We start from the raw sequence: 20,418 nt of genomic DNA on the forward strand, positions 1-20,418 counted from the left end.
CTTGCCAGCAGTCGGTCTTTAAAGCTTGCACTAAGACTGTAATTTAAATTCAGGTATTTAGTAAACCATTACTTTTACCAAAGGTTGTATATATTTGTATTTCGTACATTTATTTTTGTATTTATCGAGTTCAATTTGAACACCTGGCTACCGGCACATCGGAGCTTGAAAATATGCGTACCGTATTTCTATGCCATACTTTGTGAACTCGTTCTTTTTTTGTCTTATCTAACAACATTTAATGATATCGTTACTCGGTTTTGTAGTGAAATGTATATAATTTATATTTATTGAACTGTATATTTATATCGCTATTTCCACCACGTGTCGTTCTAAATTTGACATGTGGGAGAAGTTGTCCTTAAAGCTTGCACTACGACTGTAATTTAAATTCAGTTGCAGAGTTGTCGGGCTATATTTTTGCGCCGTACTGGGATGCGCCACGTAGGAGAAATTGGTAGACTCTGAACACGTAACCAGGGTCCCGGAGTTGGCTACAAATAACCGTATTGTCAAGCTGGATAACTACCTTGCTGTTGCAATTATTGCCAATATATGAAGGGATTATAGTGAACTGTAGTGATTTGTTAATTGTATTTTATATTATTGTTAAATGAATGTATCTGCGAACATGTCCTGCCCAATTAGTGTAATCAGCACTTAATCTATTTCTACCGGGGTGTACCTGTGTGCATATTACCGCAATTCAGGTGCCACTGTTTTGCATATTGTTATATAATAGTTTATTGCCATTATTGGTTTGTTCCACTATCGTGTATACGTTACACAGGTGAGAGTGAGAGTGTACCTGAAGTATTCGGTGAAAAATTGGGTTGATTGGATTTGGCCACTCTAATATAACTTGCTGGTTACCGACAAGGTGGACCTCGTTACAATTAGTCGGTACATTCTCCTTAGGTGACGTGCACTCGACATGGACGTGACTGACTTTAGAGTTTATAATTTTGTGTTAGTAATCCTAAGACTGATTAATTATTAAATAAGTGTGATGACCATCATTTGGCATAGCGTGCCTGGACCCGGTGTTAAAGGCCGGTTACATAATTGGGGGCTCGTCCGGGATGCAGTGTTATGTGGTGTTGATTATATTGTGCTCAACTATGTACACTGCCGTGTTTATTACAATCTGTTTGTGTGCATTATTGCACTTTACTGGTGCACTTCGTATGGTCACCTCACACTGTATTAGCATTCAGTTTTTTTCCTTTTACCTTATTTAAAATTTATTATTCTAAGGACCGACTGTTGTCATTAATCGATCTTTAGCAATTCTTCAATTTTTCAGATTTCAATATGGTGAGCATCATAGATTTCATAGACTGGTGTGGAAATAATAGGGTAGATGTTGACCATGCAGTGGCTACCCAAGTTTTGGCTGGGGCAGAGGAAGAAGGGAGGTCAGTTTCCGACATAATTGTTCACAAGTTTCCACAATTAAGTGTTGTCGAGGAACGGACAGTGGTGTCCAAAGGTGTTGATACTGTAGTATTGTGTCGAGCAGAATGTAGAGTTTCTTACTTAGAACTGCCTTCTACTTTTCCGATGTACAAAGGTTGCAATTGGTAAACTGTTTTTGTGCAGCCTGATGTTATGAGACCTGGTCTGATTGTGGGAGGGGCGGAACCAAACATTAGGGGTTCCATAGGTAATGAAGATGACCTTGCTGGTAAACCTAACTTTTGGCAACTTTCCGAGCATTGGCAGCTACTGGAAAGGTCACATAAAGTGTGGTGAGATGAAAAGGATGCCTTGAATGAGGAACTTGCCAGAGAAAGAATCCATTCCTCATTTTTGGAAGAACAAGTTAATGCTTGCCATATATTGAATGAGAGCATTCCAAAGAGGACTGATCGTAAATCTACGCCATCGGCAGGGGCGGGAAATAGTGATGTATCATGGATAGAGTTGATGAACCGGGTATTGGACACTATTGGTAAACCTAAGACAGTCTACATGATATCGGAAGCTGAAGCTTTTCTCAGGAACTGATCAGACACCCCCTGGGGAGGAAGAACATGAAGCCTGGTCTGAACAAGCCAGACAAATGCTAGAAGATTCGCTATCTTCTGAAAAGGAGAAAATGAAACTAATCTTTGAAAGCTTGAAAGGGCCAGCACTTGGTACTATCATAGCATTTAAAAATCCAAGCCAGATTCCACTGCCCTTGACTACCTATGTGCATTGGAGAAGGCATTTGGACAGACTGAAGACGGAGAGGATGCATATCAAGCATTTCTTGGTATATATCAGCGACCAAATTGGACACCAACAACCTACCTTTATCATTTATGGAAATTGCTCAATAGGGCGGTATTGAAGAAGGCGGTATCAGCAGAAGATATTAATAGAATGTTGTTAAAACAGTTCTAAAAGGGGGTCTTGTATACTATTCTCTTATGGTGAGGTTAAAGTGTAACCCTAAATATAATTTAAACTTTTCCCCTGACTATGTCACGTTAATGTCATTGGTTAGGGAAGAAGAGGCTGAACAGTTAAAGAGGGAAACTCAGAAATTGCATGCTGTGAAGTCATCAAACAGGAATATCTCCCATTCATTAAGTGCCAGTTCCATGGCTAACCACAGTAGTGAATCATCAGTGCTGCAAACTTTGTTGGACAGAATAAATGTACTGGAGCAGAAGTTCAGTGACCAGAGAGAATATGTATCAGCTAGTCAAGTCAGTTTCCTGCTTTAGACCAACCACCAAGTAAAGGATCCTTGCGAAAGACCAAGAAGTGGAGACCAAAGATTACTCCAGGCTCCTCCTATGCAACTACCACTACCCATGAACATTCAGCTATTTCATCAGATGAAATGCCCCAGTCACCTACTGGTCAACCAAACTTTTGTTTCAAGTGTGGTGAAGAAGGGCATCCAGCACGCGCATGTCAGAAAAGAAGTAACCCTGAAACTGTCAGCAAGAAGTTTATCAAGTGGTATTTTGAATCAAAGGGAAACGGTCAAGGGTGCCACTAAAGAGGCATATTGGTGCCCAATCACAAGAATGTTCTAACATAGTTGAAGAACTTAAAGACTCTCCTAAACCAACACCTAATATAACCATTAACAACAACTCTAGTGTTTCATCTACCACTAATAATGACGTACTTGAAGGTTTAATTGGGGATATGGTAATAATTGACACTTTTCTTGAAGGCGTGCCTTGCAAAGCACTTTTGGACAGTGGCTCTCAAGTTACTATGTTGTCCAATAGATTTTACAAAGAGCACCTAGCTCATTGTGAACTTCAGCCATTCAACAGCCTGGTGGTTTTGGGTTCAGCTGATCAAGTGGTTCCATATTATGGTTACATACAGATGGGAGTGTGCTTTCCAGAGGAAGTTACAGTAACAACAAAGACTTTCAAGGCCTTAGCTTTGATCTGCCCTGACTCCATCCAAAATGAGATGACTCCAGTTATATTTGGGACGAATGCTAACCTTTTCAAGAACATTGCCCAGTACTGCAGACAGATGTTCGGAAGGAATTATTTGAGGTTGTGTAATGTAAGCAATGTTTGTGCAAATGCATGCCTGATGGGAAGATTGGGACCGTTCGCTTGGCGGGAAGGAGTGGTCGTACAATTCAAAGTGGTGAAACTGGACTGGTGAGTGGGCTGGTGCGTAGCAGATTAGGTCTACCTAAGACCCCAGCTTTGGTGGAGGTCCCATGTAACTCAAATTTGCCTAATGGCTTGATCATAAAGAAGTGTTGTTACATTCTTGCCTGGGCGATATCAGAATTAACGTCATGGTTCATAATGGTACTAACCATAGTGTTTCGCTTCCACCACACTCCATAATTGCAGACTTTTATACCTACCTGATTGGGTGAAGACTTTATCACCCGATGACTTGCGTGCTAGCTTCAGCACTTCTACAACCAAGCAAAATGTGAAACGTACAATGTGTTGCAGCAATAATATAACTGTCTCAACTACAAATGAAGAATCCCAGTTTGATGCAGAGGTTACTGTAGACTTTGGAGATTCACCTCTTACCCCTGATGACAGGTCACGTATCCTAAAAAAGCTTAACCAACGTGCCAATGTTTTCTCCAAGCATGATTGGGATATAGGTCACGCTTCGGCAGTAGAACACTGAATACCTTTGAATGACACTACACCCTTTAGGGAACGTTCTCGGAGGTTAGCCCCAGCCGACTTTATGGACACTAAGCGCCATTTACAAGAACTTCTTGATTCTGGGATAATCAAAGATTCTAAAAGCCCATATGCTTCTCCCATTGTAATAGTACGCAAGAAGTCTGGTCAGTTGAGACTCTGTATCGATTATTGCACGCTGAATCGACGTACCATTCCAGATCAGTACACTGTCCCAAAGATGCAGGAAGCTCTGGACTCATTGAATGGATGTGTTTGGTTTCATGTATTAAATTTAAAATCTGGTTATTATCAAATTCCCATGTGTGAAGAAGACAAAGAGAAAACTGCTTTTATCTGCCCTCTTGGTTTCTTTCAGTTTGAATCAATGCCCCAGGGTGTCTCGGGTGCCCTTGAGGTTAATGGAGAAGTGTACGAGTGATATGTATCTCCTTGATGTGCTTGTTTACCTGGATGATCTGATCGTATTTGGCAGAACATTGACTGAAGCAGAAGATAGGCTAATGAAAGTTTTAGATAGATTGGTGGAATATGGTCTCAAACTGTCACCAGGGAAATGCCAACTATTTAAAAAAATCTGTCAACTATGTTGGACATGTAGTAAGTGAAGAGGGTGTGAAACCTGATCCAGACAAGATCGAAGCTTTGGTCACATGGCCCACTCCTACTAATATCAAGCAACAAAAGTCATTCTTGGGTTTCTGTGGGTACTACAGGCGATTTGTAGAAGATTATTCCAAAATTCTTAAACTTTTGAATGATCTAACAGCTGGCTACCTTCCTCCCAAATTAAAACAGAAACATCGAACCAAGTCTAACCCAACCATCGCCATGTCAGTGACAGAGCCTTTTGGTGACAGGTGGACGATCCAATGTCAACGAGCCATGGAAATTATCATTGACAGATTGACTAAAACCCCAGTGTTGGCGTTTGCAGATCTGTTGCATATGCTAGCCGTGGACTAACCAAGAGTGAAAAAGCGTACCCTGTACACAAGTTTCTGGCACTAAAATGGTGTATATCACAGACAAATTTAGGGATTATTTGTATGGTGCTAAGTTCAAGGTACTCAGAGATAATAATCCAGTAACCTATATTTTGACCACTGCCAAACTTTATGCTACTGGGCATCACTGGCTGTCTGCGTTAGCTGCATTCAACTTTACCCTGCAGTACAGAAGAGGCCCCACAAATATCGATGCTGATGGACTGTCAAGACGTCCCAGAAGTCCCCCCCCCATTGATGACCCACACTTTCTTATCACTGAGCAGAAAATCCAACGTCTGAAGTCACGGCTCCAATGGCAGGGAGAAGAGACTGAAGAAGTTCTACCTGGTGCAGTGATTGGTGCGATTGCTACTAGTCATGGTGTACAATGGAGTAATCAATCTGTGGATGCCCATTGTGTAACACTACATCTGCCTACAAAGATCTGCTCAACTACTCAAACGCTATATGAGCCTTAATTGAAACGATATCGATGTCCCCAGACTCAATCCCATCACAGTACTGTTTGCCTAGACAGCCTGGCTCAGATTTGTCACATGCCTCAGTGGTAACTGACTGGTATGAAGCCCAGAGAGCGAGAACAGAAACATAGATATAAATCTAGAACTACCCCATATCACCCTCAAGGGGACCCACAACCTGAACGGTTCAATCGTACATTACTCAACTTACTTGGTACCTTAGAGGAAAAGCAGAAATCCTATTGGAGCCAGCATATCAGCTTCCTTGTGCATGCTTATAATTGCACCAAAAGTGATGCCACTAACTTCTCCCCATACTACCTAAAGTTGGAAGAGAGGCTAGACTCCCACTCGACCTTTGTTTGGGTTTAGGACACCTGGAACTCCAGTTCAGACTACTTGCAAGATACCGAAGAACTGAATAGTAGTCTACAAGATGCTTACAAACTTGCTACACGAGAGGCAGACAAATTAGCAACTACAACAAAAGGCGATACGATGGCAAAGTCGGAGTATGCGACCTACAAGCTGGTGATCAGATCTTAGTCCGTAATTGTGGGCTGAAGGGTAAACACAAATTGGCAGATAGATGGAGACCAGAGTTGCATACTGTGGTCAAGAGAGTTGGTGATCGTATTCCAGTCTACGTGGTTCGACCAATATAGGGAGATGGGCCAAAAACAACAGTTCACAGAAATATGCTATTACCTGTGGGTTATCTATCTGGAACAGCAATCAAATCAGACCCTTCACCCATATTTCGCCCTATAACCAGACAGTACACTAGGGAAAAGAAAAGTATTGACATTGTCAACTCCAGTAGTGAATCCGATGAAGACTATTATGAACAACATATTCCAATCACCACAGATATTGACTGTAAGCATTCAGAGATGGGAAAGCAGAGCACGAATAGGCCCTGTCATCAACCAAATGATTCCACCATAGTTACAGATGTGTAAGAATTTGACTCCCGTATTATCAGTCATCCAATGTCACAGCTGGATGGTAATGAACATGCATTACAACCAAAATCGCAGACAGACACTAATCTGGAAAGCACACCATTGGACTATCCACCTAAAGACTACTCCACTGGAAACTGTTCCAGGCTTTGCGAACGCCTTATTAACGGAACTGGAAATATTGTATCTACCGGTAATTCAGATAAGCATGGTCTAAGTAATGGTAGTACTATTGAAGAATCTCCTACGATGTCTCCAGCTATTAGAGTTAGACCTCGGAGGATGAATGCTGGCATACCAGCAGAAAGACTAACTTGTGATAGACTAGGGTCCCCAAGTTCCAGGATTATTTATGATAATTTTCACTTTATTCCATGGTTCCATCCCAACAGACTTGCTTCTTCAGCTTGGGATGTTCTTGGTAGTTGCATTCAGTGAGGAAATGTAATTGTTATTAATCTTATTATTTTAATGGTGAAGTATGGTAGTTACTATATCTGAAGTTACTGCAGGTCGAGACGCCCTGATGAGTTGGAGGGGGGAGATGTAACCTGATTCCTAATAGAGTACAGATGTTTATATGCAAATGTTGGGTTGCTTCGCCCCATGGTGCAATGCGCTCTCTGAATCCCTTTTCACTTGTTGGTCGGTCACAATGTAGAGTGGTTGCCTGTCGCTTTTTGTGAGCCATGGAATTGTCTTGCCAGCAGTCGGTCCTTAAAGCTTGCACTAAGACTGTAATTTAAATTCAGGTATTTAGTAAACCATTACTTTTACCAAAGGTTGTATATATTTGTGATTAGTACACTTATTTTAGTATTTATCGCGTTCAATTTGAACACCTGGCTACCGGCACGTCGGAGCTTGAAAATATGCGTACCGTATTTCTATGCCATACTTTGTGAACTCTTTTTTTTGTTTCATCTAATAACATTTAATGATATCATTACTCGGTTTTGTAGTGAAATGTATACAATTTATATTTATTGAACTGTATATTTATATCGCTATTTCCACCACGTGACGTTCCAAATTTGACACGTGGGAGAAGTTGTCCTTAAAGCTTGCACTAAGACTGTAATTTAAAATCAGTTGCAGAGTTGTCGGGCTATATTTTTGCGCCGTAATGGAGAAATTGGTAGACCCGGAACACGTAACCAGGGTCCCCGAGTTGGCTACAAATAACCGTATTGTCAAGCTGGATAACTACCTTGCTGTTGCAATTATTGCCAATATATGAAGGGATTATAGTGAACTGTAGTGATTTGTTAATTGTATTTTATATTATTGTTAAATGAATGTATCTGCGAACATGTCCTGCCCAAATAGTGTAATCAGTACTTAATCTATTTCTACCGGGGTGCCACTGTTTTGCATATTGTTATATAATAGTCTATTGCCATTATTGGTTGTTCCACTATCGTGTATACGTTACACATGCGAGAGTGTACCTGAAGTATTCGGTGAAAAATTGGGTTGTTTGGATTTGGCCACTCTAATATAACTTGCTGGTTACCGACAAGGTGGACCTCGTTTTGTTAAAATTAGTCAGTACATTCTCCTTAGGTGACGTGCACTCGACATGGATGTGACTGACTTTAGAGTTTATAATTTTGTGTTAGTAATCCTAAGACTGATTAATTACCCCCGGTATTAAATAAGTTGTTGTGAATGAAAATAAGTGTGGTGACCATCATTTGGCATAGCATACCTGGGCCCGGTGTTAAAGGCCGGTTACACTTGCATTGAAACAAATAAAGTAATGACATTTTAATACCATAATAATATTGCATTTATTTAATTTCTAAAATTGAACATTAAACTGGTTCTTTAAAAAGGTTAACATAAATGCAATGGTAAATACATATTTTTTAAAGCCAACTTCTCAAGACACTGAAGTATGTAAATAAGGAGACACATGTAATAACAATCATATCAGATTTAAATACAGTCTAAGAACAATGTATGTAAACTGAATAATTGTACGGCACATAAGCATGCATCTCTTTATAATACAGCCATTCCAAGGCGTTAGGTTTATACATTTGAGTGATTAGTTTAAAATGTTTGAACACAACTATTAGTTCCTTACTGTAGAATACTTCAATAACAGGATGAATTTATGTTAACAATTAACGGGTTACCACTGAAGGAGTAAATTGGTAAAAATAAAATCCAGTTATAACAAGATTTCCTCTATGAATTGCATGCATTTATAAGAAAACAGTGGAATACATGGACAAGTGTCCACCCAATGTGGTTTTCAGTGAAATGCATTGACATGTGTCTACCCAATGTGGTTTTCAGTGAAATGCATTGATATGTGTCTACCCAATGTGGTTTTCAGTGAAATGCATTGACATGTGTCCACCCAATGTGGTTTTCAGTGAAATGCATTGACATGTGTCCACCCAATGTGGTTGTCAGTGAAATGCATTGACATGTGTCTACCCAATGTGGTTTTCAGTGAAATACATTGATATGTGTCTACCCAATGTGGTTTTCAGTGAAATACATTGATATGTGTCGCCCAATGTGGTTCTCGGTGAAATATTTAATGTTTTTGTGAAAGATGAAAAATTTTGATGTTGGCATTCAAAGTAGTAATATCAGACTACTAGGATACCAGCCATCCCCAGGATGTAGATTTGAGTCACCAGTACAAAGGGAAAACTCAGTAGCACCATTTTCTAAGGTACACTTAAATTGTAATTAACATGTAATATAATAAAAACAGTTCAGCTACCTTTATAGAACTAATGCATCAAAAAACAGCCACAATACGGTCACATACTTAGTAGTGGTTTACAACTTTTAAGTAAATTTTATTTTCCTGAAACTCAACTGCTTTAATTTCTTCTGTTTTTGGTAAAATGAAATTCATCCACAAAAAAAATTGGAGAATTTTTCATGAAATGAAATCTGCAACATAGAAGTTGAAAATATGATTTTTCATTATTTATCACATTTAACAAATGGACTATTGTAAAATAAAGGGTTAATGTTGAGATAGAAGGTGGGGGTCAAACTTTACACAGGAGGTGAAGGGTCAAACACTTTATAACTCTTGTATAGACTAAATAAATTTTATTATACTTGACTACTTATCGCTGTCATGGAGATGACCTCAATGACCTTGTGATAAGTCACTGTAGTTTACAGATCAATCTCCTATTAACTTTTCTACAGTTGTACACATCGGCTTACGTTGTGCAAAGGTCATGGTGGGTTCATTCTCTGGTTTGTCCTGCAAGACGTTAACGGTCACTTCACAGATTGAGTGCTGGAATCAAAACAAAAAAATACAACTAAATACAGTAAATTGTTGATGTTTCTTTTCAGATGAGGAAACCAACAATTATACACAGATCATGACAGCTTGTAATAATACATTTTAAAAACAACAGCTGGCATCACTACACACTGTACAACAAAACAGACGAACACTGTTTTATACTCAACTTATGATGTATGTATATATTTTTGTTTTGGCATTATTAATATTAAAATAGCAACTTTCTTTGAATGGTATTGCAATAAAAATACAAGTGTGCAATTATTAGCACCAATGAACTAAATCTGTTCAAGATTTGATACTGCTTTCAGGATTGAATGAAAAAATAGAAAAAACATCACCAGGCTATTTTCTATGTGTCATTCTTCTATCATAGCATTAGTTGTATTGATTGATTTATAATACAGGTTCATATAATTGTTGATAAATATCTTGGGTGAGGAAATAAATATTGGTTTGTAGATTTGTTATTGGCTACAATCTAATTTCTACATATGGTATTGACTTTGAATGTCATATGAAAAGAGATGACAGTAGTCAGATACAACCGCTCCAGTGACCAATTCGGATAGATTTCATTATAAAACTAAAAGGAACCATTTCTGGTATACCATGGAGACGAACCAAAATAAGTACATCCCAAGATCAGTTGCAAGCAACTTTTGCATTTCTACCTGTTACTAATACTCGTTACTCGTGTTACTAGTACCAGCAGTACTATTATTGACCACATATATTCCAATATTAATACATGTTGCACACATGTTGGTACCATTACAACTGATGTAACTGACCACTTCCCAATTTATGCTATTTTTGAAAATGTACTTTCTGTTAAGTCGCACAGTACAAAAAAATATTACAGAGAATTTAAAAACTATAAGTCAAACAACTTTAAAAAATGATTTGTCTATTCAATCTTGGGACAGGGTCTACAGACAACTGGGTGTTAACTTGGCCTACAACACATTCTACATCAGTTTTAATGAGATATGTAATAAACATGCACCCATTGTGAGTAAGAATGTAACAATTTGAAGAAGGAAAAGCCTTGGATTACATCAGCAATTAAAAAGTCAATTAAGAAAAAACATAAACTGTATCTCAAAGTTTTAAATAGTAATCACGCCTCTCATGAATTTGCCACCTATAAAATATATCGCAACATGCTTACCAGTGTATGAAGAAAAGCAGAGAAAAATTATTATTCGGATCTATTTACTAAGTATTATAATAATTCTGGTAAAATTTGGAAAATTATCAATGACTTACTTGGTCCCACTGAAAACATAAAACAAACTTTACCAAAAGAACTAAAAATTAATGTTGATAACGCCGATAAAATACTATCCAATCCCACTGACATTGCAGAAGCCTTCAATAACTACTTTGTTAATATTGGACCCAACCTTGCCTCAAATATTAGCAATTCCCCAAACAATTTCGATCACTATCTTAATGACCCCAATGTGAATTCATTCTTCCTTGCACCAATGACAGAACAGGAGGTAGCTTTGACATTAAGCCACCTTGATCAGAACAAATCGTCAGGCTATGACTGTTTACCGGCACGACTTCTTGTAGATGGAGCTGATATCATTTGTAAACCACTTTGTTTTATTTTTAATTTATCATTTTTACAGGGACATTTTCCAAATGCATTAAAAATGGCAAAGGTAACGCCCAAACAATATCCCTGGAAACTATAGGCCCTTATTAGCAAGGTTCTAGAAAAAATAGTTAACAAACAACTACTGCATTATTTGGAGAAATTGAAAATTCTTTACAAGCATCAATACAGGTTTCGTAATAAATTCAGCACTAAGCTTTCCCTAATCAATTTAATAAACACACTACTCCTTCAAATTGATGAGGGCAAGCCAACTATTGGAATATTTATCAATTTTACAAAAGCTTTTGATACTATTAATCATACAATTTTGCTGGAAAAAATGGGTCATTATGGTATACGCGGGCTTTCAAATAAGTGGTTTAATAGTTATCTAGAAGATAGATCACAATTCATTTTTTCAAATGGTGTTTCATCTGGGCAACTTCCTATATCATGTGGTGTACCACAAGGTTCAGTACTTGGCTCTACCTTATTTCTTTTATACATTAATGATTTCCCAAACTCTACAAATTTTTTTAACTTTAGACTCTTTGCTGATGACTCCAATTTGTTTCATTCTTTTTCACCAGGGGCAGATATTGATTTGTGTATTATTAACAAACATTTAAACAGTGTTGTACACTGGTGTGATGCAAATAAGTTGACTATCAATTGTTCAAAAACAAAATATATGATCATCAGTGGTAGGTGTATGTGTGTGACAGTAAGAGGTGCCCTGTCCATAAAAAACAACTAAGTATATGAGACTGAATCAGCAACTTTCGTAGGGGTGGAAATTGATAAATATCTGACCTGGGATAATCACATTTCAAAGATCAATAAAACTATTAGGAAAAAGACGGGTATTCTTTTAAAATGAAGACATTATGTCCCACGGCATATTCTCCTTTTGTTATACAAAACGTTGATACAGCCTCATATCACCTATGGTTTAGAAGTTTGGGGTAGTACATACCCGTCAAATCTTAGTTATACATACCGCACAAAAAATGATAGCCAGAATTATAACGTTTTCCGACTTTACTGCGCATGCTCCACCAATTTTTAATACTCTCCAAATTCTTGATATTTTTAAACTTCATAAGTCATTACTTTTAAGTTTTATGTATGATATAACTCATGAGAATCTCCCACAATCAATGTCAACATATAATTTGCAGTATTTACATCATAAATATAAAACACGACAAAGATGTCGAAATGATTTACTTGTACCTAGAATGAACACAGTAGCGGGGACATTCGCAATATCTTATTTAGGAGCCAAACTTTGGAACAGCATATCAATTTCTTTAAGGTCTAAACAAAAACTTATATTCAAAAATACTATACGGGAAAATTTATAGTCAGAGTATTTAGAATAGAACTAATATTTATTATAAATGTATGTATATACATATATATATATATATATATATTATTATATTTGTTTATTTGAAATATACTGAGGTGTAACCTACTGTCAGTCTTAACTTAAGTCATTAAATTCAAGTTATGTCAGGGATCTGACTCGACTAGCTTTTAAGCTATTTCAGATTCCATTTTACCTAGACTGCATGTACAATTTTGAGTATTGTTTGAAATATTTTTCTAGGTAAATAAATTATTATTAATACAGTGAAACAACCATGTTAAATTCTACAGGGATGCTTTAATTTGTTATCTATATGCAGGCTTCCTTTAAGTTTCGGCATATTACAAGAGTATATTAAGACCTATTTTTGCATCAAAGTTTATGTGTTTGAAAAACATATGAACCATATTAAATCAGTCGCATTCTAGACCATTACAGCAAGTCTCGCAAGTATAGGGGCAGCCAATTTGGAAACTTGCTAGCGAATCGGTTGACTGCTCACCCAGAGTGGAACGGCCACAAGACGGTGCCAGCGAGATTCAAAAGCCATCTGTTTAGTCAAAACCCAAGCAGTTACCCAATTCGCTAGCGAGTTCGCAAATCGGCTGCCCCAATACTTGTGAGACTTGCTGTAAGTATATAATAATTATGGCAGAACAACATCTGTCAAAGCAATTCATTTTCTATCAATTCTTAGACAACCAGCCCTTACCTGTTGTGTTTTATCCAGCTTACACTGAGTCACATCTATATCTGGCTCATTGCGACAAGTTGTTGGTCCAATCTCAATTGTCATTATGTAATTATATCCATGTACAACCTGGAAATATTCAAAATACAAGAAGTTACTGTGGGTAGACAGATCATTTTGAATGGGATGTAAAAGTGAAAGGTCATGGAAATGTCCTATTTGAAGGCTCAGAAGATTTCAGAGAATCTCACTATCCAGGAAATAAGTCAAGCCCCAATGGGTTGGCATAGTCATTGTTACATTTATCACAGTAAATAAAGCAAGATGCGCTATAATAATAATAATAATGTACACCTGTCTATAGAAAAGTTGTCAAGGTCTCAACAATAATTTAACAGCAGCAGTGTATTCTCCCTAATGAATTACGTGCACTGTATAAAATGAAGCATTTGTATTAATCAATTTATATTACATGGAATGGATGCTACTGTAAATCTATTTTCATTGCTAGAAATGTTCACAATGTTAAGATTTCATGGCATTCGTGAAAACAAAATTTCACAGAAGTCACTAACACTCCAATCAAGAGCCTAGAGAAATACTGGGTATTATAACTGGGAAGAAATCAATGGGGATACAAGATTTGGGCAGAGGCAGAAATAGCGGTTCAAGACAAGCATTGAGGAGAGATGCTGGCCCTATTATCCACCAGGAGATATATAATTAAGTCAAATAAGTCATAACTGGAATAAGCTTGGTAGAATGGGGATGCCCACCTATTGTTTGTACGCATTCCTGGCCTTGTTCTGTTAACAATAAGTAATCGAGCATTATTATATGTCAACTTGAGTTTCATACCCTTTCCTTTACACAAGTACTGCCATAGCAAGTTATACAATATAATCCTAATGACTTAATCGGCAGTAGAGGCAAATAAACAAATACAACGTTTAATATATATTTATATATTACATGTATTTTATTGATAATTTTTTTTAATTTTTTTTTCTCATGTCAAGGGCCCGTGAACCATCTCTACGTTTTTGTGTATAAATAAAAACAGTATGAAACTCGCAACTCGTCAACAGGAATAAACAAGAGTTCGCTTTCTCTGATTGGTCACGAAGTTCAAACGTAGTTCACGAGAGGCGTTCACCCCTGGCTGCATTTCATTAGTGTGTGGGGGGGGGGGGGTGAAAAATTAATAATAAATAGTATTTATGCGGTTTATTTTGTGTTTGTTAACGTTATTTTTTGCGTTTTCTCTTGTCGATCGCTGCCGGAAGCACATCGTCAAGTAAACCAAAATAAGGTCGGTCATGGGTCTATGAACCCACTGTGATGAGCCATAGTACTGATCGAATTATTCGATTTTCAGTCCGAAGTGACGATACCCCCCGCCCCCGCCAACAGGCCCAGTCTCATGATACAAAGCAAATGTTCTGGAACCGTAAAGCGGCGGGGTGATCTTTGTTCGACTAATTCGAACCTAATTTGTCGGTGGAAACGGCTGTTTATTTCGACTAAAAACGATTGTTTACCTGTTGTTTGGCTGACAGGACTTCCACCAACTGACTCAAATACATTGCATTCGACATCTTATTCCATTCATCCACAGCAAATTCTGCAGCGTCCTGGACGCGATCGTCGTTGAGACCAATATCTTCCGGTGCTCCTAGCAATTTCCCTCGTGATAACGTAATAAGGGCGAATAAAGCGAGCGACACCAACATTTTGCCGTCGTAGAAGGAAGCCATGTTGTTTACAGAATGACGTAGACAGTTTCGAAAGAACGAATTACAATATTATTTGTGAGAGGGCGCTATCGTATTTGAAAACCTACCTACCAGCTGGGGTAGTTATAAATATACATGTTTACAAGAGAACTAACTGGTTATGATTGTGAACCACAACTGCCTCAGCACAAAGACTGTTGTATAATGAAAGGGAATGTAGAGGGAAATGTGTTGTTGTGTTACCTCTGTGCAATTTACAATATAGGATAGGATATTTTATTTGGAACATAAACAAAAACAATGCTTGAGTAAAGTCCAATATAAGAAACATACAGTATAACACAACTAATCTAAAATAATTTTAAAATCTGAAAAACAAAATTAGCTAAATTACCACAATTAGCACAAACATATTTGTCTACACTAGAGAAAACATTAATAAACAATTCTCCATTTGGTAAGGTTTGATAATCAGATGAGTATTTGAACAGTGCTTAGAGAAATTTTTTCCTCAGTGTTCTGAAAAACTGTCACAATGATACATCATTAGAGTCACACTTGTTACATACCCTGTCAATTTTATTTATTCCCCTGTGGCGGCCTATTTCAATTGGTAAGAAGTGGGCTGAAATACAAAATTTGGTTAATGCTACTGTTTTATGTTTTTTATATCATCTAAGTATTTTTCAAATTTATAATTATTTTTGAATGTTTTATAAGTACTTAGTTTATTATGACCAGTTTTGTTCAACTGACTTTCCACATTTGTTGAGTAAATTTGGTTCAACTTTTCTTTTAACAGATTGCAAAAATTTGCCTGATTAGTATCAGTGTTTGTCATATTTGTCATATTTTGTAATTTGTAAGTTTTTGGACAAATTTATACCAAGGATCGTATTTAAACCCACTGCTTTCTTTAAAAGCAGCTTCGATAATTATGTTGTTTGTTTTTTCACATGACAATCTTTGATAAAATTTCATGACAGTAGTACAAACATCAATCACAAGTGGGAAACGACCAAGTTCACCTCTACAAGCAATATTTGATGCCTTCCTGTGTACTCCCAAAACTCTCTTACAAAACTTTATATGAAGTTTTTTCTGGTAATATTTTGTCAGAGAATAGCTTTGATACAAAAACAGTATTATCAATCTCTGTTTTGCTATTGCCAGTTCCACTAAATAGATTAGTCAGAAAACTACCCCAAACTTCTGACCCATAAAGAATAACTGGTTTAATAACAGAATCAACTTGAAACAGTTTACAGGCTAGACTCACTGAATGGCATTCATTTGAATCCAAAAGCATTTTATACATTTTAAATGATGCTTTGTGAGCTTTTTCATACAACCTTGCTGTGGCTGTGGTAGTTATAAAAATTCACACATTAACCTTCATTGGGGGGGGGGGGGGGCAAGAAGGATGGATAGCTGGTAAAAGTAAAAAGGAAGTAAAAAAGGCATTTTACGTTTTTACAGGAAATAAAATGAAAGTTCCCTTTACAGTAAAAAATAGGTTTTTACATTTTACCGATAAAGCAAATTTCTAATTACATTTGATAATTTGATCAAAATTGGAAATTGCGTACGAATTATGACATTTCATTTGGAAAATGCTTTATTCGCTCACAAAAAATAATATCTTTGTACAAATTACGGAAGAATAAAATAGCTGATTACATTGTACACCTTGTCCATGTCTACGAATTTAAGTTACATTATTACGAAAATAAAAACGATTGATTACAGCTTACGAAAATACCCCTTGCCGACCCGCTTCATTGTTTCCGGCCGATCAGCTTGCACTATACATAAGATGTATATATATATATAACCAGAGGTACATTACTTGGGGTTTGCAACTCGCATAGTACTGTATGGTGACATCATGTCAAGATCCCATTCAAGTCTCTTCTCGTAGATAGCGAGACTGAGGCTACGACCTTCTGACATGACACATATCAATGTTCAAGGTTTGTAATGAAAAAATAAAACTTTTCTTGTCGCTATCATAGTGAAAAATGTAATACATCGAAAATGTACAGAAAATATAGTTCTCGTAATCCGTCATACCGTGGGCAGCTATTTTGATCCACCTGGACATCCCAGTATCCTAGTTACCTCGGGCATGCGCATTCGCATTTTTCTGAGTTGGAACGCTTATGCGAGAGCGAGATTGTGACGGGATCTTGGTATCATGTTACCGTAGTTACAAACCCCAAGTAATGTACCTCTGATATAACAAGTATTAGTGATTTTCGTGGTTTTCGGAGCGTGATGATTAAATTTAATAACATATGCTTGCTTTACATTACTAAACTGTTTTAATTCCATAATTTCTATTATTTTGAGCAAGGGCAAGGTCCTGTACCGGGACATAGTCGATCGGCCCCATAGACGTCAACGCATTGAGACGAATAGATTGTCAAGCCCCTGTGGGCGGGAAGGAGTCGTACCAGCTCTTTCCGTGAAACTTTCAGCGCGAGAATGAGATTAGCCTGTAATTCTGTCGAAACCAGAGGCGGCAGCACGAAATTTGCTCACCATCCCTTGTGCCCCATAGGCGCAACGGGTTGCGCATTTTTTCGCCCCCCGCCGTACCACTGTCACTGGAAACGATCAGAATAAATTACATAAAACGAAGCAAAACAAACCATTTCTGGTTAATCGAGGTCAAAATGATCTATTCGTCATTCTACCGTTTTTGTATACCAGTATAACCATAGATATGAGTTATGCTCAATACTGTAAACACTTTCATTATTCACGGTTTTAAATTTATTTTTCGCTAAAAAACCCAGTGAATTGAATCGATTAAATACCTGTGAAATTACTGTTTTTTTATCACTACCCTACAAATGTTAAGCAATTAGTTATGCATGAATGTTGTGGCTAATACAGTCAAGGACTTCAATAGGATATTGAACACAATACAAGTATGTACCTCACAATAAAACTGGTTTATAGTTGCTTGAGTCAACGGTGCTTGTGTTAATGATATATTTGAGTGTCAAGCAATTCTAGTTGTAATCTATGTTTCATAGATATCAAGTGAATACTGGTAGTCTGAAACTTCAATATAAAGATGACCTCCATTAATTCAATGAAAGGCTCAACGATTAATATTTTCAAAATGAAGAGAATTTTGCCAGACATTTAAAAAAACAGTAAGAATACTTCAGTAAATGATATGACAAATATTTCAGTCTATTGTGGTACTCTGTGTCAAACCCTAGATCCTCTCGAGTATTGGGGCAGAAACTTACCCAATACACAAAAATGACAATCATCATAAAGGGTATGCTACTATCCATCTCCAGTTGGTGACAGAGACAAGATTATCCCTTGTTGGTTTCAGTGACCAGTCTCAGTGGCAGTCAACGACCAGTCTCAGTGGCAGTCAACGACCAGTCTCAGTGGCAGTCAACGACCAGTCTCAGTGGCAGTCAACGACCAGTCTCAGTGGCTGTCAACGACTAGTCTCAGTGGCAGTCAACGACCAGTCTCAGTGGCTGTCAACGACCTGTCTCAGTGGCAGTCAACGACCAGTCTCAGTGGCAGTCAACGACCAGTCTCAGTGGCAGTCAACAACCAGTCTCAGTGGCTGTCAACAACTAGTCTCAGTGGCAGTCAACGAGCAGTCTCAGTGGCAGTCAACAACCAGTCTCAGTGGCTGTCAACGACCAGTCTCAGTGGCAGTCAACAACCAGTCTCAGTGGCTGTCAACGACCAGTGTCAGTGGCAGCCAACAACCAGTCTCAGTGGCTGTCAACGACTAGTCTCAGTGGCAGTCAACGACCAGTCTCAGAGGCAGTCAACGACCAGTCTCAGTGGCAGTCAACAACCAGTCTCAGTGGCTGTCAACGACCAGTGTCAGTGGCAGTCAACGACTAGTCTCAGTGGCAGTCAACGACCAGTCTCAGTGGCTGTCAACGACCAGTGTCAGTGGCAGTCGATGACTAGTCTCAGTGGCAGTCAAGGACTAGTCTCAGTGGCAGTCAACGACTAGTCTCAGTGGCAGTCGATGATTAGTCTCAGTGGCTGTCAACGACTAGTCTCAGTGGCAGTCAACGACCAGTCTCAGTGGCAGTCAACGACCAGTCTCAGTGGCAGTCAACGACCAGTCTCAGTGGCAGTCGATGACCAGTGTCAGTGGCAGTTGATGACCAGTGTCAGTGGCAGCTGACGACCAGTGTCAGTGGCAGCTGACGACCAGTGTCAGTGGCAGCTGACGACCAGTGTCAGTGGCAGTCGACGACCAGTGTCAGTGGCAGTCAACGACCAGTCTCAGTGGCAGTCAACGACCAGTCTCAGTGTCAGCCGACGACCAGTCTCAGTGGTAGTCAATGACTAGTCCCAGTGGCAGCCGACGACCTGTCTCAGTGACAGCTGACGACCAGTGGCAGTCAACGACCAGTCTCAGTGGCAGCCAATGACCAGTGTCAGTGGCAGTCAACGACCAGTGTCAGTCAATGACTAGTCTTAGTGGCAGTCAACGACCAGTCTAAGTGGCAGCGGACGACTAGTCTCAGTAGTAGCCAATGACCAGTCCCAGTGGCAGCCAACAACCTGTCTCAGTGGTAGTCAATGACTAGTCCCAGTGGCAGCCGACGACCTGTCTCAGTGGCAGCTGACGACCAGTGGCAGTCAACGACCAGTCTCAGTGGCAGCCAATGACCAGTGTCAGTGGCAGTCAACGACTAGTCTCAGTGGCAGTCAACGACCAGTCTAAGTGGCAGCGGACGACTAGTCTCAGTGGTAGCCAATGACCAGTCCCAGTGGCAGCCAACAACCTGTCTCAGTGGCAGTCAACGACCAGTCTCAGTGGCAGCCGACGACCAGTCTCATATGCAGTCAACAACCAGTCTAAGTGGCAGCCGACAACCAGTCTCAGTGGCAGCCAACGACCAGTCTCAGTGGCAACCAACGACCAGTCTCATTGGCAGTCAACGACCAGTCTCAGTGGCAGTCAACGACCAGTCTCAGTGGCAGTCAACGACCAGTCTCAGTGGCAGCTGACAACCTGTTTCAGTAGAAGCCAACGACCAGTTTCAAAATTACATTTTGTGAAGCTCTGACTTGACAAATTATTCAAAAGAGCCTTCATTTGCATACATATTACCACAAG

At 38.7% G+C, this 20,418-nt stretch overlaps 1 protein-coding gene across 1 annotated transcript; it reads right to left on the minus strand.

Annotated features, from left to right (window-relative positions):
• Nucleotides 1-9,513: 9,513 nt before the first annotated feature.
• LOC100370777 (cystatin-like) lies at nt 9,514-15,339 on the minus strand. Its single transcript, XM_002740347.3, has 3 exons — nt 15,096-15,339; nt 13,576-13,683; nt 9,514-9,864 (listed from the first exon to the last, which is right to left on the minus strand). The coding sequence occupies exons 1-3, from the start codon at nt 15,309-15,311 to the stop codon at nt 9,745-9,747; spliced, it is 444 nt and encodes a 147-aa protein (XP_002740393.1). The 5' UTR covers nt 15,312-15,339; the 3' UTR covers nt 9,514-9,744.
• Between the last annotated feature and the right edge of the window lie 5,079 nt (nt 15,340-20,418).

The sequence above is a fragment of the Saccoglossus kowalevskii genome, chromosome 17, assembly GCF_978046115.1.
Source record: "Saccoglossus kowalevskii chromosome 17, keSacKowa6.1, whole genome shotgun sequence".
Lineage (NCBI taxonomy): Eukaryota > Metazoa > Hemichordata > Enteropneusta > Harrimaniidae > Saccoglossus > Saccoglossus kowalevskii.

Excerpts from the sequence above, each read along its gene's own strand:
- LOC100370777 (XM_002740347.3), bottom strand. The coding sequence starts at position 15,311 with ATGGCTTCCTTCTACGACGGCAAAATGTTGGTGTCGCTCGCTTTATTC. Across the intron at positions 13,684-15,095 it reads TCCTGTCAGCCAAACAACAG|GTTGTACATGGATATAATTA; the intron begins GTAAACAATCGT and ends GAATATTTCCAG. Across the intron at positions 9,865-13,575 it reads AGCTGGATAAAACACAACAG|CACTCAATCTGTGAAGTGAC; the intron begins GTAAGGGCTGGT and ends TTTTGATTCCAG.